This window comes from Aspergillus glaucus (assembly GCF_001890805.1).
Source record: "Aspergillus glaucus CBS 516.65 unplaced genomic scaffold ASPGLscaffold_22, whole genome shotgun sequence".
Taxonomy (NCBI): domain Eukaryota; kingdom Fungi; phylum Ascomycota; class Eurotiomycetes; order Eurotiales; family Aspergillaceae; genus Aspergillus; species Aspergillus glaucus.
In genome coordinates this window covers 260,062-285,727 of record NW_019170474.1, presented here as the reverse complement: position 1 = coordinate 285,727, position 25,666 = coordinate 260,062, and the positions used below count along the sequence as shown (strand labels likewise).

The window sequence follows — 25,666 nt, the reverse complement described above, 5'->3', positions numbered from 1 at the left end:
GATTTCATGCCATGTACGGATCTGATAGAGTGATACATAATATGCACTTTTCCTCTGCTTTCTAAAGTGTTCTTTCAATGCTTCATTGGTATCGTACTTTCTCGTCATATATAATACAGTAAAGGTGCCCCATGCCCTCAAGTAACGACCGGTCCAACTCTAACATCCCCAACCCCCATCCCCGTCCTCCTCATCTCCCTAACTTCCTTCACCTTCTCTTCGTTCTTCAACCTTTGCTTCATCATCGCATTGAACCTCTTCTTCCCCCCAAACTTCAACTTGGTGATCATATCTGTCGCCTGCCCGCGCGTCATATGCTCCGATTGCAACCGTCTTCCGCTCTTCAGATTCGCGCGGTTGAGCATGTCAAGTTGAGATGGTGTAGCGGGTGCATTGCGCCACGGCTGGCGCGCGGAGATATAGCGTTTTGGGAATGTAGATGCGGCGAAGGTATCGGCTGAGTCGACGGCGTATTCGAGATTGGGTGCTTGGGCGATAAGGCGGGGGCGCGAGTAGTGGTGTTCGCCGGCGGCGCCTTGGAATTTGGTTACGTGGTGGACTGTGTATAACTCGTCTGATTCGGGAATTGAGGGAGTGGTCTTTGTATGTCGTGATTTTGGTCTACCTTCGGCATGGGTATCGGGATTTCCCTTTTCGATAGTTACCCAGCCATTTAAGCCTGAGAGGACGTAGCGGTCGTCGCCGGCGCGGACCCAGGCGTGCTGCGACAGAGAGCGGATGTGTTTATCGCTGCGCATGTCGCCGAGAAGATCTGTGATGCTGTCGTAGCGGGTGAATTTGATGTTGATGTCTTCGTTTAGGGAAGTTTCTTTTTCGCCCCCGAGGGGGGATTGAGTATCGTTTTCGCGTCGTTCTTCTTCTCGCGCTTCGCGGTCGATGCGTGCGAGTTGCTCTTCTTTGGTTTCGCGGAGTTGTTTTACAGTGGACTTTTCGAGGACTTCGTCTGGGTGTAGGCCGAAGAGGGTTGGGGTGGAGAGGACGCCTGTTTCGAGAGTGGCGACCATGTCGATTATATGGCAGTTTTCTTTCCCTGGAAAGAGACGTAGGCCGCGGCCTATCATCTGGATTAAGAGGTTTCTGGATCGGGTTGGTCTTGCTAGTAACACGCAGTCGATGTTGGGGATGTCTGTGCCTTCTGTGAAGAGGCCGCAGTTCACTAGGACGGGATATTCTTGGTTTCTAAATGCTCGGAGTTGTTCTGCCCGGACTTCTTTCGAGGTTCCGGAGGTGATATATCGCGCGTCGATGCCATATTGGCGAAACGTTTCGGTTAACGTCTTCGTATGATCTATGTCCACGCAGAACACGAGTGTCGACTTTCGGTCATGCGCGTTGGCCAACCACGCACGAACAGTGATGTTATTCGTGCTATCCGTATTAACTGCTTGAGAAAGCGACCCGAGCTGGAAATCCCCCGACTTGTCCCTTTTAACCCTCGACAGATTCGCGTCAGACCGAACAGTCGTGAAAACCGCATTGGCAAGCCACCGCTCATCAATCATATCCATATAATCCTTATGATAAACGATATGATCAATCGCAGCCCCCAACTTCAACCCATCCGGTCTTGAAAACGTCGCAGACACACCAACCAGCACAGGCGAATCCTCCGTCGGCTCATTAAGACCAAAATATCCCAGCACCTCGCGGTACGACTTCGCAACGATATGATGTGCCTCGTCGACAAGTATGAGCTTGAATCGGCCCGGGAAGAACTTCTCTATACGATCCCCAGACATCAGACTTCGGATTGAAGCTACACATATATCTGCGTGGCCTTTGTAATGACTGTTTCCCATTTCGACTTCGACGGTCTTGTCGGGGTATGCGAGGCGGCAGTGGTGGGCTGCTTGTTCGACGAGTTCGCGACGGTGGACGATGACGAGGGTTTTGTCGCCATATTCGTTGCGAGGGGGGATTCGGCCGATCAGTTGTGTGAAGATGACCTAGTCAAAAGTCATTATCAGTAACTGATCTCTTCTTGGAATGAAGTATGAGCTACCGTCTTCCCAGCACCCGTCGCAAGAGATATCCCCAACCGCTTATGCCCCTCATCCACATATCTCAAAACCGACTGTATACATTCTTCCTGGTAATCACGGAGGACTATACTTGGCTGTTCCGGCTCTGTAGATCTGTGCAAAGGAATGGCAAGCGTGGATTTCGGACGCCAGAGCTTTCGCTGAGGCGGAGCTCGTGCCCATAGTAACGGCGTTGATACGGGCATTCGCATCCTCATGGCGAGAATGCGCGAAATGGGGAAAGCCCTCAATCTATGTCGGATAACCTCCATCCAGGTGTCATACCGTGATTGCTCAAAGAAGGTAGGTGGTGGTTTTCAGAGTGTCTATGATCCTCAAAAACAAACAGTGCAAACATGCAGCCTTATCAGAAATATTCTTGCGATAAGTCAAACCGGTCACTTTCTCTACAAACACATTTCCAACAGTCCAATTGCATTTATGTGATGCACACTAGCTTCCAAATACTCCAGGAACAGTTGTGATGTCCTCAGTTACCCTCCAGGTCCCGCGCTGCCCGCATCACCCCCCACCAAACGATGAGCAGCTCCAGCAGTTACCACCCCGAGGAAAGCGAAGACGCCTCTGATTCCGAGTTCGAAACGAGACAATCAACCGCTACAAGATCCTCAGCAGCACCCTCTTCGCGATCGCATGGTACTGAGTACTCCGCGCGCGAACTTCGTCGAAATGCATCCAGATCCGAACGCCGGAAAGCTCGCAATAGGACGCGGGAGACGGCATACTGGGACTTGCGCCAACAGCTCCCCGGTGAATCGATGGGAGCTTATACGGAACTTCTCGAAGAGACAAATATCGATCTTCCTCCCGTTGAATCAGAATTTGGTGGCAGTGGGAATTATAACGTCACGCAAAACGGAATCGTGATATGGACCACCCAGGAAAAAGAGATCTTCTTCGATCTACTGGACAAGAAAGGCAAGAACGGGGTAAAGGATATTGCACAAGCCATCGGCACCAAATCAGAACTCGAGGTTCAGGAACATCTCAAACTTTTGCACAGGGGTCTGGAACGGCAGCATCTGAGGGATCGTCATGCGCGCACGGTTATTTTGGGCGATGTTCCGGCAGCTACAGAGGTTGGGGAGAAATGTGGGAGGGCACTTGACAAGTATTCGGAGCTTTTGTGCCTTGAGGAGCAGTATCTGGGGGATGTTGCTGGGAGGAAGAGGCACTACAATGCGTGGATTATTGATCGAGGGAAGGCAGAGGAGATAGATGAGCAAATTGACGAGGAGGAAGACGCTGACGAAGAGGGAGATGAGGAAGCAGACGCAACAGAACATGAGGAAAGCGAAGACGAAGAAAGCGAAGAAGAATGTGAAGAAGAGAGAGAACCCCTGACCGTCCCCACAAACTCCCCAGTCCACCTCTCTGCAAGCCTTTTTACCATGTCAAAATGGATCCGCCTCTCTGAACGCTTCTTCATGAATTCTAGCGGTTCCCGAATCCCAGACAACTGGACCAAGATCGCCTATCCAGGCGAAACCCCCTCAATAACCGCAGACGCGTTCACAGACCTTTACTCCATAGCCATAAGTCTTACACGACGACTAGTTCATTCATCACTGTTCTTCGCCATGTCACGAATACGCCAGATGAGGGATTCTGGCGGCCGTCAGAAGGCCAGATTAGTGAAGTCCCAGGATGTTAGGACCGCACTTGATGTACTCAACATGAAGCAGGATCGGTCTGACTACTGGATTGGGTTGGCGAGAAGATGTCATCTGGATGTAATGGATGCGAGACATCAGAAGGGGTGGAAGAATGTCCGAATGAGCCATAATGAAGTGGAGGACTATCTATCTGGGGATTTACCCAAGTCTTCTGATGAGAAAGACAAATCAAAACCAAGTCAGGAACACGCAGGCAACCCGACAGATAACGACGACAACGACTCCGTCCTCTCAGACGTCCACTCCTCCCCCGACCCGATACCAGAAGAACAACTATACTTAACTTTCGAAGACGAACACGCAGAAACAGTTGACCAAAAAGCAAGCAAAATAGAAGAACAACGCCTCTGGAGAGTCCTAAGCCATCCAGCACCAGTCGATCTCGATCCGGAAATAAAACCCGAAGGCGAAGACCTAGAAACATTACGAAAACCGATTGGAGAGCGCAAGACAAAGGAAGATCTTGTCGACTGGCGCGATAGGACTCTGTACCGCGGTGAATGGGAGGAATACGGAAACGATGTCTTTGATGTATATGAGGAGTTATCGGAAAACCGACGGAAAAGACGACGCATCGCCAAAGAACCCGTTATACCTGCTTCTTCTGTCGGAACTGTTTCTGATGATGACGCGGATGTTGAGATGGATGAAATGGATACCCGTGACGATGAGAAAATCGAAGAAATCAATACTCGCACTATCAAGCACGAGGGCGAGGACGGAAGCGAAGAAGAAGAGGAGGACCGTGATGAAGACATGGACGAGCATGAGGAATCCGTCCACTCCATTGGTGGTGAAGAAGTTGATCAGAAACCCATCATCCGAGATAACGAAGAGGAACCGCAAGACCAACACGCATCTCATGACTCGAACGAGTCCGAATACGAATCAGAAAACGATTTCAAACCGCCCCAGCAGGCCATCAAATACGATCCGTCAGGGGATGAAGACGAAGGCTCAGGATCAATGTCCGAGTTTTCCGGATCAGAATCTGAATCCGACGACGATCACCAGCCTCAGCAAAGCACGATGAAGCGGGAGGCGTCAGAGCACTCAGGCTCTGAATCAGAAAGCGCCGAAACCGAGCAGAATCCCAATATCCCTAGCGGATCTCAAGAGCACCACCAAAGAATCAAGCACGACCCCTCTGAATACTCCGGTTCAGGCTCAGAATCTGAATCCGACGGTGAAAGCACTGAAACAGAACACAAACCGAACATTACTGCTGCTGCGAATGCATCCGAGGATAACACCAGACTCAAAGAAGGTGATGAAAGTATAGAGGAAGGAAGCATGTCGTCTAACCAACGTGACCGTTCATCATCTGAAGAGCATGATAATGATACGCCCTATTATTACCAGCAGACGAGTCAGGAGCATGGTTTGGTTAAAAGGGAATAGATTTCGTCTTGGAGTTTTGGATTATTGCATATATCCCAGTTGGATTAGATTTACACTTGGTTCAGCCTGCTCATTTCATCCTAGACGATAATAGAATAAAATCGCATTGGTACGGGACAGAAGGTAATCAGAATAGTAGCATTATAAGATAGCTCGTAACTCCAAACAAACAAAACATTGCGCCTTTTCCTATGAAAAATGAAACGGAAATGAAGACAAATAAAATGAACCATCCCCAACCGAGTCATTCATACTCCCGTCTTATCTATCCAGGTCCAGTCCAGAAAGATCATTCTGACCTCTGCTCTCTTCGGGACATGGTATAGTACATGATATAATAAGAAACGAAGAAGATATCCCCTGTCGGTATAACGACGAAACCCGTTTCATACATGTCATTTTCTTATATTATCTGTGATAACAGGACGGTACCGTTTATAGATCAAATGCCTTGAAATCGGCACCTGCCTCAGCACTCCATGGCTGAACACCGGTTCTGAAATCGCCGCCAACGGGCTGGAAGTTGTACCGGTTACCCATACCAGCTGCTGCGGCATCAGCGATCATTGCGTTGGCGTCGTCACTGGGATCCTTGAGAGTGATGGACTGCAACGAGTCTTGGACATCCTTGACGCGCTTCTTCATGGCCATTCGGTCCAGGAAGAGCTGCTGGCGAGCTTGTTCGAGTTCCCGGCGTTCAGCCTCGATGATCTCTTCCATCTCGTTGAATTGCTGGAGCTTAATCTCGAATTTTTGGAGGGTGACGTTGACAGCGGCAGAGACGAGACGGGTCATTTCCCGTTCTTCGTGCGAGGCCAAGGCTCCAGCACGCGCTGCGGAGGCTGCGAGGGCAACGTTGGGGAGGGATGCCTTGGATGCTGTTTCAGTCTCTGCACGGGAGGTATCCACCTCCATGGAGTCTTCTGTCTTCGTAGCTTCGCCCTCCTTCTCCTTGCCCTTATCCTGGGCCTTCTCTTCACCCGAACCCTTCCCGAGCTGCTTCTTGAGTTCCTTCCGGATCTCTTCCACGGAGCGTCCTGCGGCTGCGGCAGCCACTGACGGCTCTGCCATTTGAGCGAGGAATGCGACAACGGACAAAACTGGGTTTTCGGCGTGGCTGATAGGATCCCGGCCATGAAGGTTGCGCAGGTCTGGCATGTCTTCAACGTACTTGTCTTCGATCTCAAGCTGCAAGAACTTCATCACGCATTCTTCCTTTGTCCTTGTGCCCACGTGGTTGGCAATTTGCTCCCAGTTGTCGTCAAAGTTCTCCAATCCTTCGAGGAGCAGGACAAGCTCCGAGTCGCTCCAAGGAGCTTCCTTATCTTGAGCAATCGAGTATTCGTTGTCCTCGAGCTTGACGAAATCCGAAGCGCTGTGGCTCGAAGGCATGCGTCCCTGCAAAAAGCAGTTGGGGCACAGGTCGTACTTCGAGTTCGGGGCGTTGTTTCCAGCGGCGGGTGCCGACTTGGCGTAATGGAACCGGAGACGAGTACAGTCAATTCCACAAGAGAAGCAGTGGGCCTTCTTTCTAGGTTCCCGAGCAGCGTTCTCCAGTGCCTTGGTGGGATCAGTACCATTAGCGCCTTCCCCGTTGGCCTGCTTGTCTTTGTCCTCTGTAGTCGGTGTGATCTCTTTGCCCTTGTCGTCGTAGATATTCCGGCGAAGTTCGAGGTTGAGGTCTGCCTTGGAAGCAGGAGTGGAGGAAGCGGCACGGTCAGTGGCCGGGTGAGGTTTACCCGGGGTAACTGTGTGGTTGGGACCGGGTTGGAAAGGCTGAAGGCCACGCGGGGTGTCGGCAACTACTCGGAAATGGCCAGTAAACGGAGGACCAATGTTGGAAGGACGCGTTTGGGGGTCCACCTGTTCGCGGTCAGCATTCACCAAGGTAGTGTCCATAATTCAGGGAAAGACGCACCTGGTAGTTAATCAACCCCCATTGCTCGAGGAAAGAGTGTACCCGCATAATAGCGCAGACATCTCCGGCGAGGTTACGGCGACAAGCCGTGACAGTGAGATATTCAATGGGATTCAGTCGATAAGTGTTGATCATGAAATCTCGGTAATCCTTGTAAACGGCGGGTGTCTTGCTGCGGTTCCGGCCATTGAAGAACTCTGCCAAAGCCTTCTTCTCGATGGGATGCACAGTGTGCATATCGAACCATGTGGAATAACTCGGGAGAATAATTGCATGTGTCTGCGAAACGAGATGTGAACGAGCAGAAGCCTCAAGCGACGCCTTGGCCTGCGCTGGGTCAGCAGCACCATCCACACCCAACGGAACTGAGCCCTCTCCGGTTTCATCGCCAGTATCGGGGTCTTTCTTCGCGTCTTCCATCCCGCCCATTTCTTCGTCTTCGCGCTCAGCGTCGGCGTTCTGGGGCTTGGGAGATGCAGGCGCATCTAGCGGGTTATCGGTTCCGGAAGCACTTTCGGCCTTTTTAACCGGCGATCCTTGATATGATTGCGATCCTGTACGAATGGCATAAATGTTGGTAACCTGCATGTCTTTTCGCGAGAGGTAGATGGATGGATGGGAAAAGGGTTACTTACCACTAGGCGCAACAACATCACCGGGGGCATCCTGAGCGACGGCATGAGCATCATCGGCAGCGCCCGAAAAAACTGGATTGTCTTCCATAATATGCGGGAGGTGATTGGTATCGAAACGCGAGTCGCAGACGGGTTGCTCAAGGCACTTTGCCTTGTCTTCAAGAGATCACTGTCGGATTCGTAGGGAAAGGACAGGGTGCAAAAGGCAGCGCTTGAACAGCTGCTGCAAAAGACAAAGCACAGTGACTCTATCTCCAGAGAGAACAAACAAAAAATCGAATAAACGGCGATGCTATCCAAAGGCCGACAGCAACGAGGGTTGAGGTTGGCTGGAGAAAGCAGCGCATTCGGTCGCGACACGCCCAAAAGTTCGCGCCAAGACCGAGTGGTGCGCTAGCCTGTTTGGGCTAGCTCCATATATTCTCGTCTTCCTTTCACAACGTCGCTTAATTTCTCTCTATTAATGGGGCTCATGGTCCTGTTCTGTCTACTACGGCTCTTGTATCGTTGACGAGAATGGCCTTGCGCTCCGGCTCTTGTCAAACAGCTGTATCCGAAACACCGACTCAGCTACGGAATACAGATACAGAACTCTACATTATTGTTGCAACATAATCAATCATCAACCATTACATATTTACATACACGATTGCGTTTCATAGCAGGATTCCAGAATATACAACACTATCCAATCCAAGACGCTTAGTGCTGAGCACTAGCAGCAGCTTTGTCCTGGAAAGTCTTAGTCACCGCGGGCCTAGCCTTGACCTTCTCCAACCAAGCATTCAGGTTAGGGAACTCCTTAGCCACGTCGACGGCACCAGCAAGGCGTGCCCCAATGGCAACATACCACGGCACGAACGCCGCATCAGCATAACTGTACCTGCCCCCAACGAGATACTCCTTACCCTCCAACTCCTTGTTCAACACACCCGACACCCTCCGGATCTCATTCAGATACCGGTCGATGGCACTCTGAACCTTCTCCTGGTGGAAAACACTGAACCAAACGGCCTGTCCGAAGTACGGACCCTGTCCGGACATCTGGTAGTGCAGCCACTGCTTTGCCTGGAAGTACTCGGGGGAACCAGCGGCGAAGCTAATGGTGTTTTGCTTATCGTATGTTTCGACGAGGTATTCGACGATAGCGCCGGATTCCCAGAGGGAGATACCGGTGTTGGGGTCTTCGATGGCGGGGACACGACCGTTGGGGTTGAGTTTCTCGAAGGGGTCTTGTTTCATTTCGGGGAATTGGAGGAATTTGGTTTCGTAGGGGAGCTTAAGTTCTTCGAGGATGGCAGTCACCTTCCACGGGTTGGGACCGGTGTGACTGTAGAGAACAATTGGTTTGAGAGACATTGTGGTGTTTTTGGTTTAATTGGTTGCAATTGAGGGTAATGGTATATATTGGGGTATTATTCCGTGAGGACTTAGGGAGGAATGAATTGAGAAGGGGACAGTATGTCGTCTTTATATACTATCTCAACGAATATAGCATATGTAGTCGATGCCCCGCACTGCGATGGAGAAGCAAGAAGAACAACTCCGAAGTCAATAGTTATAAGCTCTGCTCTGTAATCACGGCTTCGTCTTCGGCACCAAACCCGCTATCATTCCGAGAGCTGACAAATTGCGGAGAATTGATCAAATGTGTTCGTTGAGTACCACTGGGACGCGGAAATGAGCGCACGGAGTAGAGAAGTAGACAATAGATTATGTTCGAATTGATGAATTATATACAAAATGCTTCCGAAACTAAGCCAACTCTTGTCTACCATGCCCGTATCACCAACACCAAGATACATATTCCCAGTGCCATACTTCCGCAACGACAATCAAGAGATTTTGCGTGAAAGTGGAACTCATATATATCTCTAGGTCAACAAGGTGCCACAACAGATTTAATGAAAACCATCCTTGACTTCAGAAAACACAAGAGGGGAACCCTTCTCTCCACCAACAACTTTGATCTGCTTCGAAACGCGCTCCGCTTCGTCGACCTTGGACAGAGACTCAATATCCTCAGCTGAATCTGTCCGAAGTCGAAACATAAGCAACGGCAGCACGGAATCTTTCCACAGCATCGTATTCAACCTGCGGCTTGTGGTCGCGGTAGCTATCAATAGCATGATCGAGAAAAGAATTGCAAGCGTCGGGAGAATGATCCAAGGCCACCTCACTTTTATGTATGTTTCGTGCCGAAAGGCTTTCCCAGGGATTGTGAAGCCTGTGGTCGTGTCTGAACGCATAATGTTGGTCATGCTGGTAGTCATTGCATCCATTGTTGCATCAGCGTTATCAATTCCGCCCATGATGGTGGCAGCCATCATATTTAGACCGAACATCAGAATATTATCCAATCTGAATAATCCATGCATGGCTGAGTCTATTTTGCTCCAGGTGTAGCTTTCGATGGAATAAGTGGAATTCGGGGATAGCTGCTCCATTTGGTCGGGTGGGACTAATGTGACCTGCGAAATATCAGGGTCACTCACGTTGACATTCGGTCCCAGTTGTTGTTCCTTGTAAAGCCGAAGGCGACCGTTACCTCCCGAGTAAACGTTGTTCTTGTACTGCTTTTCACACGCATAGATCGTACACATACTTATGTCTGGCTTCTTCTCGGGCGTCGTGTAATTGTCCCGTGTGTATACATTGATTTCATTTGCGTATCTTGATGAAATGAAGGACAAGACTGGCTGCTGTATTCCAAGAGCGGGGGCTCTTCCGTTTCCCCTGATAAAGGACATCCACTTCTGACGCTTGGTGCTGAGGACCGGTGTATTATGTAGCCCCATTTTCCACACGGTGTAGTTATAATTAACTTCCATCGTCTGAGCAAGAATCTCGTACCCATCTGGTAATGTATATGTGCAATTCTCTGGAACATGCAATATAAGATCTGACCATCCAAACTTTGATTGCACTTTCGATATTGAGGGATCGACCTTACAGGTTTGATTGGTCTGGCTGGTGATATCCTGGCATCGACTGCAAAAGCCCAATGTCACAAAGTCAGGATATTGGCAATTCCCTGACGAACACTGCGGATCGAGGGGTTCATTGGTCTGAGCAAGCCCGTTCAGGATAGCAGCGTTCATTGTGGGGCTCAGGTCATAATCCGAGCTGATGTTCTTTATTGTTTGCCATGCTGAATGTCCTTGTGCCTTCCCATATGTATGCGCGGCTTGGACAGACGCCGTTTCGTTGGAAGCCAGTACACTCCGCGAGGGGAAAGCCAGTATTTGCTGCGCAAATGGATCGATGGCCAGAGACAGTATCATAAGCAGCGCGCCCATAGTTGCTAGCCCCGGGGTTATCCTCCAAAGAATCTGAAAAGAACCCCAGGCCCCACGGCTGGCCTGATCATAAAGCTGCATATGATATAGCGGCGTCGGTTTCTGGTATTGGTTCCATTTCAACTGGCTAAGACACGACGGTACCAAGACGAGCATCGTTGCTTTTGCGGCGGTGACGATTACCGATATGACTGCGTTGGGGGAAACGCGGTATCCCCAGGCGGCATACGGCCTATCAAAAATGTATATCAGGAAGCCGATCAACATAGCGATGCAGACCGTACTGAATACGGCAGCTATAATCTCCGGTGCCCACGATCCAGTCCAGTTGAATGGTTCTTCCTTTTTGGGTGCATCGAGTGGCACTGACTCCTCGGGCTGCGATTTCGATTCGGAGGGGCTCGAGGGTTTGTCGAGTGCAAAGATTTTGTGTATCGCTTGCTTTGCCATTGGTGATGAATATCAATTGCGCAAGTGTATACCGGTAATAGCAGTGGACGACTGAGAAGAAAAGAAGTTGAGTGTAGCCATAGACAAAAGAAAAGAAAAGAAAAAAAAGAAAAAAGAAGAAGAAAAGAAGAAAGTCTCGAGAACATGGGAATATCACTCTAATATTTATGTTTCTTTCCCCAATTGAACCCCTCCGGGTCGACCCTCAGCCAGTCAGCCTTGTTCATCAAAAGCGGAAAGGTTTCGCAACTCGCATCGTGTTGGCTTTATTATTATGATTATTGGCACGGGGAACAGAAATGAGTGGGGTGCGATCTACATGAGCGCTTAGGGAAGAAGGTCGAAATTGATGCCCGAGTTGTTTCTATTTTCTGTTTTATATGTCGTTCATGGTTACAGCAAAACCTGGTTATAGCGAGATAAAGTGGTAAGGTCCAAAATCTCGTAATAGTGAGGATCTCGCAATGTCAAAATATATATATTTACACCCAAATAGTACCGTCCTAATACTGTAGCCAACTTCTGGCCATGTAACATATATTTACACATATCTAGCTTGCATGGGATGATAAAATACCCTTTTAGCATGCTATTATCTATAATATCTATTAAATAGAGCTGCACTGGGCCATGGGCATGGATATAGGCATATGGGCAGGAATACAGGTGAAATCCAGGGATTTCTAGGCCTACGGCCACTAGTATGGAGACTTCTGATTGGCCATATATGCGCCCACTGGCCGTCAATATAGCGAGGTTTCTCGTTAATTGTATGGAAATTTATTTCAGGAAATCAAAATTTCTCGTTAAACTGAGGATCTCGTTATTCGTTCTAACCAGGTTTTGCTGTAGTTATGTTTTTCACTTATGCCTATCTGACTAATGACATGCAGCCCTATCCGTGTTACTCGGATCATAGTCGTTATCTGATTTGTCTTATTTGATCCAAACAGCAAAAATGTGCAAGCAGGTGTTATATGAAATCTTTGCCGGCCATCAAATCACAGAGGGTATGCTTGATGAGGCTGCGAAACTCTTCAGTGAACACTACGGGATCTGGGGTGAGCATTCACACAACCCAGGTCAGTTCCCCGTCTTATTCTCTCTATTCTCGCTGCTGAAGCTCTCTATAGGAAAGCGCATCAAGTTCAGTACACGCCGGCTACGAGAATAAATCCTCCCTGGCCCCTCAAAAACCCACTATGTCAAAGTAACCGCCGATGGCAAATTCGCTGGGAATGTCTTCGCTTGTCGCTGGGAACATGACCACAAGATTATCTGTTGGGTTACTCAACTATTAGTACACAAAAACTATCGCCAGCGGGGACTAGCCACTGACATCCTAGCATGTCTCAAGTCCAATAAAATCAGCGATTCATATGGGATCATGAGTTCTCACCCAGCTTCTATTATGGCGACTGCATCATCTTTTGGATTCACCATTGATGGTATTGATCTTGATTTTGTCAGGATAAATGCCAAGGGTATCATCCGGGCGTTGCCAATACCCTCCGTTCGAGATGCAAAACTGCGCGGTCTCTTGTTCGAAGAATTTGACGCATCGACGGGACTAGTTTGTGGGGCGGGTACCAACTTCTTTGTTGATCACAAAGAGCCTGAAGAGACTTTAAATTCGATTCCTCGGACTAGAAAATGGTATTTTGGAAAGTTGCCAGAAGGTCATGAGTATTTGCTTATTCTAAAGGGCAGACCCCGTTGAATGAGAGATATACTCTCGATCCCAATGGTCTTTGACTCGTGTCATTTCTCTCATCAGTTTTCAAAAAGATTGGAAGATTCACATCAATCAGATGTCTTCTGTCCTCGATCTGATCATTAAGAACTCCTATCAGGTTTATTATGTGGTAAAGACCAACTGTTATATATGACTCAGTAGCTGTGAAACAAGACATTAAGATTATTCCACCTTGAATATGTACAATGTCTGTGTCATAGTCTAGAAAAGGTTTCATTACTTCAACGCCAAACTCGTCGCTATCGCTTCATGATGCACAACTTGCTCCGAAACATCCTCCTGGTTCCTATTTCCATGCTTTTCCCTACTTATGTCCTTGCAATCCCCATGCAGCTGGAACTCGGAGCCAACACACGTACTAGTTGACGCAATACTATGGTTGCGCTTCTGTATTTGGCTTTCCGGGGTCTTTTTGCGGTGGAGGTAGGTTAAGAGGTTGCGGAGGGGGTTGCGGTTGCGTGTTGATGTCGATGTAGACATGGCTGTAAATGTAGACGTTTCGGGCAATTTGAATGAGCCAATGGAGGCTATCGAGAATAGGGGGTTTGAATAAGAGGTATAAATTAGCCGGTAGATTTGTTGTTCGTAGATCTAATGAGTCGACATCGATTTCGCGGAGGTTTTGACGAAGTCGCACAACAGTAACGGCATAGTAGTAGCAGGAGGAGATTTAATGGACATTTAACTGAAAGATATGTAGATCGCAATTGCGTATTCAATGCAAGACAGATCACACTATTTATACTCGAAAATTCACCGACCATCCGCCCTGTGATTCACGCGAGGCGATCATGACTCTATTGTCAATAGATCAAAGCGCGCGCCTTATGATTGTCGGGAGATCCTTGGGCACTGGCCAATTGTCTATGCTAACACTATATGGCAATAAATTATTAACATGTTGTCATTAACTATATTCTAAATCGTAAGGCACCGTAGAGAGGCATGTGTTGTTAAAGCCCCGCTAGCAACTCGCCCATCGAAATCGGTTTCCGGACTGCGTTTGAGAATCCATCGTGATATGTCACCCATACCCTTCTCCCCGCTTTAGACGCTTCATTCTGCACGGGTTGACTGCCATCGCCGGAATCCGTCGATGCAGGGGCCCGTTCCTGAATCACTCTTCCGAAAAAGTCGCGCTTCACTCCGACGTCTTTCAGTGGGTCCTTGTTTTTCGAGTCTTCGTTCTCATCTGCTCCGTCGCCGGACTTGCGACTTGATTTCTTGTTTCTTGTGCTAACGGAGGACGTATTGAGTGCCTCGGATTGCTTGCGGAGGGTCTCTTTGTGGTATTCTTGGTCGAGTACTTGACGAACGGCGTACCGGACTGGTGCGGACCCGCTTGTGCAAGAAGTTGAGCTCCCTTTCATTTTGGAAAAAGTTACGAGGGTATCCAACGGTCTAGATTGTCTTTGTTAGTATATTTCCTTCGGGGTCCAAATAAGGTTAGATCGGTGATGACTCACGGCTCCATCCGATACGCCCATCCGCCATGGACACCACCCTCACTCTCCACTCGTATCTTCTCAAACGTGACTCCTAGACCCATCATAGCCCGCACAGCCGCTAGAACTAGTGCCCGCTCGCTTTCTTTGCGGACGCTAGCTACGCTCTTCGAATCCCCGCTTCCTCGGACGACGACCGGCTTCACGTCGGGTGATAATATCCGCATGAGATTCGGTAATAGGTCGACGACCACGCTCTCAGTTGATCGGAAGAGCCGTGTTAATGGTGGGGAGAGCGAACTTTGGAATCCTGTGAGGGTTGCGCGATTTTGTTTCTGGGCTTCGAAGGCGGAGAAATCCGCTCGAGGGCCCGAGAACGGGTGCTCTTCCTCTTCTTCATCGTTCTCCGGGTGACTGGATTTACCCCGGGCAGATGCAAATAGGTGGTGAAAGGCGGCCACGGAATGACTCAGATATGCACCGAGTTCCCAATCTTGGTTAGAGAACACCTTGGACGCCATAGTATCGTGAAAGTGGAGCCATTCGTATGCAGTATTGGGTTTGGACAGATAGGTGTCATCCTGGTATGACTGAATCGGATATGAAGCAAAGCATTCAGAGACGCAGCGGTCATGGTCACTGCTGGCGTCGACCATTTCGCATAATCGGCTAATCGCATGGCGTTTCTTGAGATCTGCAACGCCCATGGGAGCTTTGCTGGAATCCACAAAAGGATCATGGAATGAGTCACGACCGACAGGGGCATCGGAGAAGCCAGCTCCCTCTGTAAAAACGCGATCAACAATGTCGCGTACACCTCCGCGGTTCAACCCTTTGAAGAATGAACCGCCCTCGGTAGAACCACTGAGCACTCTCTGCTCGAGCCAGCTACGAGTTAGCTTTAGAGAGGATGCGCTCTCACTCCGGAGCTTGTAGGCAACCCATTCGCCAGCTACCAATACACTCCGTATGTCACCTTCGGCCGTCCCGGTGTTTCTCTTGCTGCCCTGCTTCTTGCCGGAAAGACCCCAAGATGCTTCACAAAGTCTTCTTACGCTATCATTCTCACATGGGATACCTTCTCTTGTGAAAATATTCTTCATGCGTGACACAACGTTCTCCAGAGGTGCTTGACGCACGTGGATCATCTCAGCAATAGACGATTGCCTTAACGGCCGCAAGCTGGGGTGATAGACATCGTTACAGACCAGAACCAGAGGACGGAGGAATCGAAAGTTATCGCCCTTCCTTTTCTTTCCATCGTTCCCATTCGATTGAGCTGACCGGTTCGAATTCTTCTGGTCGAGAAGGACAATGTCGATTAATGCCTTCATGAAACCTCCTTCGCCTCCACCTCCCGATCCGCTGACAACTCCGTCCACTTCGTCGACCACGACACAAACAGGTCGTCCAACCTTGCGGACCTTGCTTTCGCCAACTTCCACGTTCATGCCTTTGACGTTCTCGGTACCGAGTGCGTCTCTTATCCGCCCTTTCACAACGTCTTTACTTCGATCGTCACTGGCGTTGATTTCTAGTACTTCGTAGCCGGCTTGTCTCGCACAGACATGCGCTAGTGTCGTCTTTCCCAGACCGGGAGGCCCGGAAAGAAGCATTACTTTGCGGTGAGTCCGTTCCTCGTCATCATTGTAGTTCCCAGACCTTGGGGGCTTTTTCTGCTTCGCAAGGCCTGGAAAAACAATAGGATCCCATCCTTTGAACCATCGCAACACCGATCGATGTGTCCGCTCATCTCCAATGAGTTCCGTGAATTTGCGAGCCCGATATTTCTCAGTCCACATCGCATGTGCCAGTTTCTGCTTCTTCTGGTTCTCCATCGGGGGCTCGATAGAGGGCTGTACTGTTGGGGCAGACTGTCCCGAAGCCTTCGACTGCGCAGCTTCCTTGGCAGCTTCGTCCAGTAGTCTGTGGATTTCCACTCCGTAATAGCTCTTCTGAGCCCTTCCAGGGGCTGTTGTTGATCGTCCAGCGACAAGTTTCTCATAGCTAACTGGTGGTTTTGTTGTTCTTGTAGGGACGTTGTGTATCTTCCCTGAGCACGTCTTGATGTTGAATCTCTGGGGTGGTCTCCGCGAGGTAGTGACTATGCTTGTGCGTGCCTCAACATGCTGCGTAGTATTTGCCATTGGTGTGGTTGTAGGTGTAGGTGTAGATGGTGCAGGAGTCAGTGATGGTGGTTGTGCTGCTACTGGGATCTCCGGTAGCTTTGCAGGATGTTCCGGAAGGTCGAATTGCGAGGCCAAATGCGCATCACCAAAAGCCGCTAATCCCTCTTCGTCATCTTCATCTTCATCGTCGACGAATCCTCCCATAATTCTTTGCCGCTTAGGTTCTGTCTGCCGTGGAGTTTCATCGTGATCATTGTTCTTTCTCTTCTGCGCATCTGTCGGCGAGCTCGTGCGGAGCGGGGAGTCTATAAAAGGCATTTTTGCAAGAGGTGGGGAAGACGGAAACGAGAGAGGTAATCGATTAGAGTGTTGAGGCGTTTTATGAGATTTCGTTGGAGTATCTATTCACTTGTCAGGTCAACTCGTAGCATGACCACTCGTCCCAATGCACACATACCAGGTCTTATGTCCTCGTCACTCCGAAAAACATCAGACAGATTCCACGCACGATGCTGGATAACGACTTTATTGCGGACGTTTTCCTCGCGCACGAGTTGAAGCGCCTCGATATCGTCGGAGAAGGATTCGGAGGGGAGTTGCTGGTTAGGGAAATCTTCTTCGGAGTGAAGGTGTAGGGCCGGGTCAAATGAGGAGAGAGGTGCTGTTGGAGACGATGTAGTCATTAAAGCGTTGGGGTTTTGTTTTATAGGGACATCTCGTATAAGTGGATCTGAAGATTGATTGTTGCTATTGCAATTGAATTCGATGGCCCATGAGATCCGATAATGCGACGCGTTGAGACGCGCCGCGATAGGATACGCGCTATTCCCAATTTGGATTAAGACCCCGCGTGAGGTCAGGTGATAAGTATACGAAGTATGAAAATTGCTGTACAACTATTCCAGTTCAGTCAATGGCCATTGCGTTGCTTGTATAATGCCATGGTTTGCTCTGATGCGTTGCTGAGGTCGTAGGAATCTCAGGAGAGGTATATGCGGTATCATTCGTAGAATACCGCATCCAAGAAAAGCCTTGTAGGAAGCAGAGAACCAAACAAAATGATATAATCATGATACATAAGACTAAATATACTTAAAACTGATAGCTTATGCCTGGCTCTTCAGCTTCTCAGTCAACTCAGGGACCTTCTCGAAGAGGTCACCGACGAGGCCGACATCGGCCACCTGGAAGATAGGCGCATCAGGGTCCTTGTTAATAGCAGCAATGACCTTGCTGTCCTTCATACCAGCAAGGTGCTGAATAGCACCAGAAACACCAGCGCAGAGATACAACTGCGGTGCAACATTCTTTCCTGTCTGACCGACCTGGAGACTGTTGTCGGCGAATCCACTGTCAACAGCAGCACGGGAAGCACCAATGGCAGCACCCAGGGAGTCGGCCAATGGCACGATAACACGGTCAAACTCTTCCTTCGACTTCAGTCCACGGCCACCCGAGACGACGCGGGATGCGGTGCCCAGGTCGGGGCGCTCGGACTTGGTGAGCTCCTCGGAAACCCATTCGGTCAGGGCCGGGGCGTTAGGGTCAGTGCCGTCAACAATCTCAGCGGAGCCACCTTCGGTCTCGGTGCCCTGGAAGGAAGTGCCTCGAACAGTGATGACCTTGGTGGAGTCGGTCGACTGGACGGTCAGGATAGCGTTTCCGGCGTAGATAGGACGGACGAAAGCTGTGCCAACCGTCAATTACCCAAACAACTCAATTTGTAGTTCCAGCACCATTCCGAGTACATACTGTCTTCACTCTCAATCTTCGTGATATCCGAGATCTGCTGCACATCCAACAGAGCAGCCACACGAGGCAGAAGACTTTTCCCAAAGGCGGAGTGAGCGGCGAGGACGTGGGAAAAGCCGCCGGACTTGATGTTGTCGACGAGCAGAGGAGCGTAGTTCTCGGGCAATCCCTAGCCAAACACTCCGTCAGTCCACAGCCCTTTAAAGATCCATCATGGTAGCAAACATTCCCACCTTCTCATAAGCCTCATTATCCACAGCAACAACCTTCTCCAAGCCCTTGATCTTCGCCGCCTCAGCCGCGGCACTTCCCTTCACACCCTTTCCAGCAACAAAAGCCGTAACCGACCCTCCTAGCTTCTGCGCAGCCGCAACGGCAGAGAGGGAGGACTGTTGGAGCTTTCCATCCCGCTGTTCAAGGACGGCCAAGGTGGAGAGGAGACGAGCGAGCGCCGAGAGAGAGGGTTGGTTGCAGGCCCGGGACGGATAGATTTGTGAGCGGGCAGCCCGCAGAACGGAGCTTCTGGCAATTGGGAACATGGTGGACGGAATGCGATTCAGGTGAAGTTGACGTTGGGAAAATGTCGCCGGCCTTGCGAACGGATTGCGGATATGGGCGTGCGGCGGCGGGCGGTGGTGGTTATCATCGGAAACGCCAAGATCAGCCGATCCTCGGAGGTTCGGTTAAAGAGGCCCGCGGCATGAGACAACTACATGGTACAGAAGGATAGAAGGATAGAATAACCAAGGCAATGGAAATGCTAATAATGAAACGCTATTCTAGCTACAATTGCAATGGCAATAACTTTTGACTCTCCTCCAAGGGGTATAAACACGCCCTACTCTAACAAGAAAAAAAACTAAGGAAGTACAGAGAAATTGACACACGTGACATTCGGTACGCCGCCGTATATAACCCATACATACATAGATAGTGCTTGCAAATCGACGAATATAACCAGTAGAACACCTTGCGCAGGAAGGGGGAATTATTAAGTGGTCGACTTTTGCTTCTTTTTGCTGGCTTTTGTTGCGTTTCCAGTATTCTGGCTGATCGACGCCTTTCCATCCTCCAAAGCCTTCTCCTTCTGCTTCTGGAGCTTCTGTTTCCGTGCAGTCAACGATGCAGTCTCGTCATCGTCTTCAGTGGCCTTGGACTTCTTGGACTTCTTGCTGTCCTCCAACAGCTTCTCGTTGTCGCCTGTCGACTTGCGCTTCTTTCCACCCTCGATGGCCTTGGTCTCTTCGGCATTGTTCTCCAACACATCGTTCTCATCCACCCAGAGTTCACTTGCAAGCCAGATCGGCATCGCCATGGTGCTTGCGCCCTTGACATGGATAGCCTTGATGTTCCTCCAACCCTTCGTGATGAACTTTTCTGTCAGACCCTTGACCACGGCTTCGACATTTTGCGCCAGCTGCTCCGAGGTGAACTTGGACGATCCGATGCGAATAGAAGCTGTGGTAGCAGGGGCGAGCTGCACGGGGGCACAGCTCAAAGTCTTCTCAATCTCCTTGGCGACGATCAATGGCGACGCAAAGGCGCTAGACTTCTCATCTGAGGTGTTGTTGTTCTTCTGCTTCGGGTCCTTCTTGACCTTCTTGCCGTCCACCTTCTCGATCTCCGCAATGCGGACCGGAATGGGCCGCTTGCTGGACTTGTAGAAAATCTTCCCAAGGGTGTTCACCAAACGCATAATGATACGGTCATCGGCCAAGAAGACATCGTGCTCAGAGAGAAGTTGTCGCCGGCTCTCGAAGCTCTGGTATCTAGTCTTCAACTTCGAGAAGCCAATCACCCGGTCGATGCGGGACGTGAGATCTTGAGGGAAGGACGGATCGGTAACGATGTTCTTGACCGCGCGCTGCGGGTCTGCGGTAATGAGGCAAATGCTGAGAGAGGGCGAGGAATTGAGGGAGTGAGGAATGCTGATTTTTCCGGGCTTCAAACGATTCTTGTCCACGACGTGCTTCTTGGTGGTGAGAACGAGCCAGACGGCTTCGTTGTGAAGCGGTGCGTCTTCTTCATCCTCGTCGTTGTCTCCAATCAGGGTCTTCTTAGTCGCATTCTTTTCCTTTTCCTCTTGCTTCGATTTAATGTGTCGCAGAAGTGCAGACGAAGCTCTGGTAACCTATAGAGAAAAAGAAAAAAAAGTTAGAAATTGAAATGGCTGTTTGAAACATCCCAAAGTTGGAAAATTTTTACTACACACCTGGTTCTTGTCAAGCTGATAAGGCGATCCAGAAGTCACCTTGGTAGTGAGTTCAGTCGACGGCATTTTGAAAGAATGATTGCTGTTCAAGTCAAAAGCTCGACCGGCTCAATTTTTTGCGATAATAGAAATTCGAAAAAATCCACGGAAGGCGGTGGGCAGTTGTCCGGTCTTGGCGCCTCTTAGTCATTTTCTGTGCAGCGCTGCACTAACCCGATTCGGATATAGGAAACCTCAACGCGACGCGATACTACTGTAGAGGTAAAAATAGACATCATATACAATAAAATACCACTTATCGATCAATATGGTCCTTGGGACTAGTTGTTGGAGGAAGAGGCGGCGCCTCTAGTTGTCTGAGGAACTCCGCTGCTGACCTACTGTTGAGAGTCCAGGGGCCAATGTGAAAACTGCGACTAATTTTGGTCGACGCCTTTGTGGCCAGGCTGAAGAGAAAGATTGCGGGCGAATAGTAGCAATACGGTATTGATTTGCGCTTTGCGAGGGGATTTGAACTTAGCTGCGGTATATTACAACAGAAAAAAGCACAGTCAGGGAGGCGTTAGGATATGGGTCTCTGTAGGTTGAGAAGTCACCGCGCCAATAAGTACTGGTTCATATCGAAACATGTTGCCTAGTCATATTCCCTTCACATTCTTAACCAAGGTTTCTTTATCAACATTGCTCCATTGATTGAGGGGAGGTACCCATTGACCATTGACTTTGAACTTTCCAACATCAGCACGAGTTTCATTAGTTCAACCATTCCATTAGACCTTACCTATATAAATGGGAAGTGACGGATGCAGGCCATTCTTGTCCAACACGCCAAAAACATGAATTCTGTCGGCAGCTCAGCGAACGTGACAGATAAGTTTCTTGGACCCCCCTGCTGTGGGTTGTTCGCAAATATATCTATTACTATACCTTGTCCCAACGGGAGGAAGTCGATATCGATCCGCTTCAGGGTCGCAAATGGAATATAGGTTGCCCGGATGAAGTACATAGATGGGTCTTTCAACCGGGTGAGTTTAGACTCTATCAAATAACCTGAATTGATCCAACAGTCAACTGGTGGGAATGGCAGTTTGTGGAAATATGGTTCGGGTCCTCGATTGGATGGGATGATGGCCCGGCATTTTAGGGACTATGATAAGATATCAAAAGAATTTCAATGAAAATAGGGAACTCAGTGGATGCGTACATCTCGAACAATCCGGAAGCCAGAATATTTTGAGTCTCTAATATTGGATATTTCCTTGGTGAAGGGATGGGACGAGTTGTGCAAAACCCAGTTTGGTTCACCATCCTGCTGTTGTTCAATGCAATGTCAACAACCCCAACACCATCGCCTTTGACTGCAAAGTACTTGCTTCCACAAAGATTGAAACATTTCATGTTATCGCAAGTACCACTGCTCTCAACCGGATTTGAGAGATTGCTGATATACGAGCGTCCTCCTATGCTGATGAGGTGGATTTATACCATGGAACTTGTTAAATCCAATACGTCGATAGCGAACCTCAGGCTTGGTGATGGTTCTGTTGACTGAATTTTAAGCTTTGCAAGCTGAGATGCTGTTTTCATGACAAAAAACAGGCGGCCAATGTCGTATTGAAGGATCGAGTCCCAAATATCGACCGGTAATGACGGTGGCTCAGGTAATGATGACAGCTCACCTTGGGCGTGATTCTCTCTAGGGCTGACGCATCGGTAAGAGCACACATGACCTCCCAGAGACACGAAAGTAATGGTTTCATGTGGGAGGCAGCAGGTACTGGCATGGGATCCTCCACAGGGTCTTCCACGGTGTCTTCCACAGAGTTTTCTTTGCAAATAGGCTGAGCATAGAATGCACCATGCTTAGTCCTCGGGGGGTTTGGTGCTGAGAGAATAGCCGGCTCTACCAGATCTAGCAGATGATATAGTTTTGGCAGTGGTAGATGATTGACAAAACTGATGCATCTCATATGCAAGAGCCATACTTTCTTCGTCCAATCTAAATCCGGATACATTGATCTCCATCCTCTCCAGATACCACCCATTGTGATTGTTTCGCGTTCATCACAGACTGGCGTTTCGTTGAAAAGGGCAACTTTCTCGCAATTCAGGGGTAAAACCCGGTAAGAGTCTGTTTGCGACACATCGACATCTTGCAGACACAGGGGGCATGTAAAATAGTAAAGGTGTTCACGCATTGTAAAGGCAACGTCGACTCCAAATCCCAAGGAAGAAATGGGTGTTGAAAGGACACGAGATACTTCGGCCTCCGAGGACATTTATGCCGGTCGTACAGCGGCTACTCGAGGTGATGGATAATTTAAAATAAGATTCCAAAGATTAGATTTGATTGACAGATATGATAGGCGGATGATATTGAGCTAGGATGAACAGTGAGTGGTTGGTTGTAATGGTCACGATGTAAACAAAGATAATCAAACAAGATGCAGATAGCGTGATTCTTTGTGAATGATCTAAATTTCCAATCATCAACTATCAGAGTTCAAGAACGGTTATTTCTCCATGCATGGAAGAATATGAAGGGCTGGAATAAGATGGCTTGATAAATAAGAAGTCTATCGTCGCCATCCGTCCAAAAACCATTAATACCAACCCGATCAAATGAAATGCCGAGCTTGCAAGTTCAACAAACTCCTACCATCGTTCTACGGCATCAGTGACCTGGCATGCTGCTGCTGCTACGACTATGACTACTACTTTGACACTCATTTACCATGTCGTGTAGAGCATGAACTATTAAGCTGTCGATAAAAGATTATTTATGTAGTTACTCCATACTCCGTATGATTTTATGTAATTAATAATGGAATTCTTTCTAAATTGTTGTTCCATCATTGGTGACTGAATCCCATGACGGGCTGGTGTGGCAGTAGTTGCTCAATGCCATACCTGGAACAACCCTCCTTAATCTGGTTCTCGATAGCGTTCTCTTTCTTTTCGTAACTGAGCTGGGTTGCCGCGTCTTGGATTTTTCCATCGGGATAGACGTTCCAGAAACCAATAATGCAAATCCGCTCACTGAGTATATGAGTATACTCTACTCCAGTCCAAATTACAACGCTGCGTCTCGAATTGAGATACGTGTCATGGTACCGTTATAGCCGAAATTCGTAGATACTTTTTGTGTTGACGCATTAGAAGGCACGTCTGAAGGATTGTTGGTTGGCCATGAAACATCATTGCCGCTATGTATAACTTCGGTTGGATTTGTTTGGGAGTATGTATGTCGTTGATTCGCTATGCTGGGAGAAGGAACGTGGGTGTGTTATACTTCTTCCCTAGAATGGAAGAATAAATAAAATAATATAAGATAGGTTGCCCAGTGGTGTAACTATGTGCGTCGATATATCCAAGGATTGTCAAACTCTGGGCATAATGCAACAACCACACAAGAATCCTATTCGCCATAGACAGGAATAAGACCTGCTAGATGACTGAATTGTCTATTTTTGCAACAACATCGCACCTTCTCATACAAAGCAGAGACACAACACGATAAGTCGAATCCAGTCACATGTAGTCAAAAAAGGAAGGGCAAGCGGTATATACCGGCAGAATCAACCGTGGTTAGCGAGACATGGTAAGATGGGGCTCGGTAAAGCAATGAAGAGCTGAACCATGGTCCTTGTGGCGACTCTTCTATTTTTGCACGAGAATGGATTTTCTACGGTTCGTTGGTTGGTTCGCGGAGTATACGGAAGTTCTTTGTATCGAGTATTTCAGCAGCATACAGGCGCTGAGCGAGTTCTGTATTAGCCACAGTGGTTCATGACTTCATCCTCGCTCCACGCGACCGTTGCCATACATACAAATTAATAACGGATGCCAGGATAATAATAGCAGCAGTGGTGTCAGTTTAGGCCGTCAAGACCGTCTGTGCATGCACACAAGCATTGAATTGTCTTTCTCCCCGGACTATCGTTAATAGCGAGACTCTGGAATGTTGAATTTGGAGGTCGGAGAATATGCCAGGAATAGCAGTACTAGTGGCACTGCCAGGGCGTCGTCATCAGATTGTCCCCGGAGGCCACTAGTTTTGACGGTTATTTGTCCATCCCAACTCCGTGCCAAGCTAACTAGTAATAGCGTGACTATCTAAGGAGTACGGGGTAGGTCACTTACTCTAAACTGTCTACAATAGTATTTCGTATAAATGGAACACTTGCACACTTGCGGAGACCGCTAGGCAGAGAAATAAGGGAGTATTCGTACGGGGTTTGAGCTGACTACGTAGAATGGACTCAATTCCCTATCACGGCTATCCCGGAGAACTAACAGCGTGTGCTTGCGTGGCTTATCGACTTACGCAGTCAACGCGAAGGTTCGATGGAGATAAGGCACCAATTTGAGATGTAGTCGAATTCCCGTTTGAATTGCCTGTTCTATACTCTGTACGGAGTACTCCGTACAGATACAAGAGGATTTGTATTTGTAAATACAGGTTATTTCAAACCAATCCTTCACCATGAGGCGATCACGTGAAACGCGGGGCCTAGAGCCTTCTTGCATCCTTCTCTGACCCTTGGCGATGGGACTAACCTTTGACAAGTGACACTAGTATGGCTTCGCGCAGTCTAGGCTCTGGCCCAAGCAATCGGTGATATCTCTTTGGTTTCTTCGCATACACCGCGCAAAGCATCGAGAAACGTGGTTCAGTGTTCCTGGCAGGGTGCTGGTTGTCCGGACAAACCAAAATAAAGCACTGCATGTGCAATAATGCGACCTACCTTGCACACCGCTTGATGCCCAGGGGATGGCTGGATTTCCTGCAGAACTGAGGCGGTCGTACTGGGCCTCCTGTCGTGTACAAAGTACCTGTACTCCGAGGACTTACTTGTATTATACAGAAAGCTCTGCAGTAGATGTATCTCAGCTCAGAATTCCGATAGTCATAGAAGACTGATCGAAT

At 48.9% G+C, this 25,666-nt stretch overlaps 9 protein-coding genes across 9 annotated transcripts; 3 read left to right on the top strand and 6 right to left on the bottom strand.

Annotated features, from left to right (window-relative positions):
• Positions 1–137: 137 nt before the first annotated feature.
• On the bottom strand, positions 138–2,248 carry ASPGLDRAFT_134190 (DEAD/DEAH box helicase; the record flags this gene model as incomplete). Its single annotated transcript, XM_022541272.1, has 2 exons — positions 138–1,967; positions 2,024–2,248. The coding sequence occupies 2 exons, from the start codon at positions 2,246–2,248 to the stop codon at positions 138–140; spliced, it is 2,055 nt and encodes a 684-aa protein (XP_022397440.1).
• Positions 2,249–2,581: 333 nt separating this feature from the next.
• On the top strand, positions 2,582–4,315 carry ASPGLDRAFT_98011 (uncharacterized protein; the record flags this gene model as incomplete). Its single annotated transcript, XM_022550619.1, has 2 exons — positions 2,582–3,383; positions 3,429–4,315. Coding segments are annotated over 2 exons (1,689 nt in total), but the record flags the coding sequence as incomplete, so codon positions are not given.
• A 1,260-nt stretch (positions 4,316–5,575) lies between these two features.
• Positions 5,576–7,781, bottom strand: rscE (putative RSC complex subunit (RSC8); the record flags this gene model as incomplete). Its single annotated transcript, XM_022543787.1, has 3 exons — positions 5,576–7,003; positions 7,059–7,612; positions 7,694–7,781. The coding sequence occupies 3 exons, from the start codon at positions 7,779–7,781 to the stop codon at positions 5,576–5,578; spliced, it is 2,070 nt and encodes a 689-aa protein (XP_022397438.1).
• A 381-nt stretch (positions 7,782–8,162) lies between these two features.
• ASPGLDRAFT_51164 (glutathione S-transferase family protein) lies at positions 8,163–9,223 on the bottom strand. The gene has a single exon (XM_022547474.1). It carries the CDS (start codon positions 9,050–9,052, stop codon positions 8,396–8,398), a length of 657 nt encoding a protein of 218 aa, XP_022397437.1. The 5' UTR covers positions 9,053–9,223; the 3' UTR covers positions 8,163–8,395.
• A 186-nt stretch (positions 9,224–9,409) lies between these two features.
• Positions 9,410–11,502, bottom strand: ASPGLDRAFT_51161 (DUF3176 domain-containing protein). Its single transcript, XM_022547473.1, has one exon. The coding sequence runs from the start codon at positions 11,440–11,442 to the stop codon at positions 9,595–9,597; it is 1,848 nt and encodes a 615-aa protein (XP_022397436.1). The 5' UTR covers positions 11,443–11,502; the 3' UTR covers positions 9,410–9,594.
• Positions 11,503–12,400: 898 nt separating this feature from the next.
• Positions 12,401–13,288, top strand: ASPGLDRAFT_1501590 (uncharacterized protein; the record flags this gene model as incomplete). Its single annotated transcript, XM_022542115.1, has 2 exons — positions 12,401–12,524; positions 12,654–13,288. 2 exons carry the CDS (start codon positions 12,401–12,403, stop codon positions 13,160–13,162), a joined length of 633 nt encoding a protein of 210 aa, XP_022397435.1. The 3' UTR covers positions 13,163–13,288.
• Positions 13,289–14,151: 863 nt separating this feature from the next.
• Positions 14,152–17,455, bottom strand: ASPGLDRAFT_69187 (putative sister chromatid cohesion factor (Chl12); the record flags this gene model as incomplete). The annotated part of the gene is made up of 3 exons (XM_022549336.1): positions 14,152–14,599; positions 14,665–17,173; positions 17,230–17,455. The coding sequence occupies 3 exons, from the start codon at positions 17,453–17,455 to the stop codon at positions 14,152–14,154; spliced, it is 3,183 nt and encodes a 1,060-aa protein (XP_022397434.1).
• Positions 17,456–17,504: 49 nt separating this feature from the next.
• ASPGLDRAFT_84898 (uncharacterized protein) lies at positions 17,505–20,845 on the bottom strand. The gene is made up of 5 exons (XM_022550302.1): positions 20,737–20,845; positions 19,529–20,655; positions 18,758–19,046; positions 18,525–18,693; positions 17,505–18,459 (listed from the first exon to the last, which is right to left on the bottom strand). The coding sequence occupies exons 1-5, from the start codon at positions 20,800–20,802 to the stop codon at positions 17,879–17,881; spliced, it is 2,232 nt and encodes a 743-aa protein (XP_022397433.1). The 5' UTR covers positions 20,803–20,845; the 3' UTR covers positions 17,505–17,878.
• A 3,321-nt stretch (positions 20,846–24,166) lies between these two features.
• Positions 24,167–24,810, top strand: ASPGLDRAFT_51150 (uncharacterized protein). Its single transcript, XM_022547472.1, has 2 exons — positions 24,167–24,493; positions 24,567–24,810. The coding sequence occupies exons 1-2, from the start codon at positions 24,376–24,378 to the stop codon at positions 24,680–24,682; spliced, it is 234 nt and encodes a 77-aa protein (XP_022397432.1). The 5' UTR covers positions 24,167–24,375; the 3' UTR covers positions 24,683–24,810.
• Positions 24,811–25,666: the final 856 nt, after the last annotated feature.

Coding starts and splice junctions, on each gene's coding strand:
- ASPGLDRAFT_51164 (XM_022547474.1), bottom strand. CDS start 9,052: ATGTCTCTCAAACCAATTGTTCTCTACAGTCACACCGGTCCCAACCCG.
- ASPGLDRAFT_51150 (XM_022547472.1), top strand. CDS start 24,376: ATGGTCCTTGTGGCGACTCTTCTATTTTTGCACGAGAATGGATTTTCT. Junction 24,494..24,566: donor ATTTCAGCAGCATACAGGCG/CTGAGCGAGTTC, acceptor TGCCATACATAC/AAATTAATAACGGATGCCAG.
- ASPGLDRAFT_84898 (XM_022550302.1), bottom strand. CDS start 20,802: ATGCCGTCGACTGAACTCACTACCAAGGTGACTTCTGGATCGCCTTAT. Junction 19,047..19,528: donor GCCAGCAAAAAGAAGCAAAA/GTCGACCACTTA, acceptor CCCAATTGCCAG/AAGCTCCGTTCTGCGGGCTG. Junction 18,694..18,757: donor ATAATGAGGCTTATGAGAAG/GTGGGAATGTTT, acceptor GTGTTTGGCTAG/GGATTGCCCGAGAACTACGC.
- ASPGLDRAFT_51161 (XM_022547473.1), bottom strand. CDS start 11,442: ATGGCAAAGCAAGCGATACACAAAATCTTTGCACTCGACAAACCCTCG.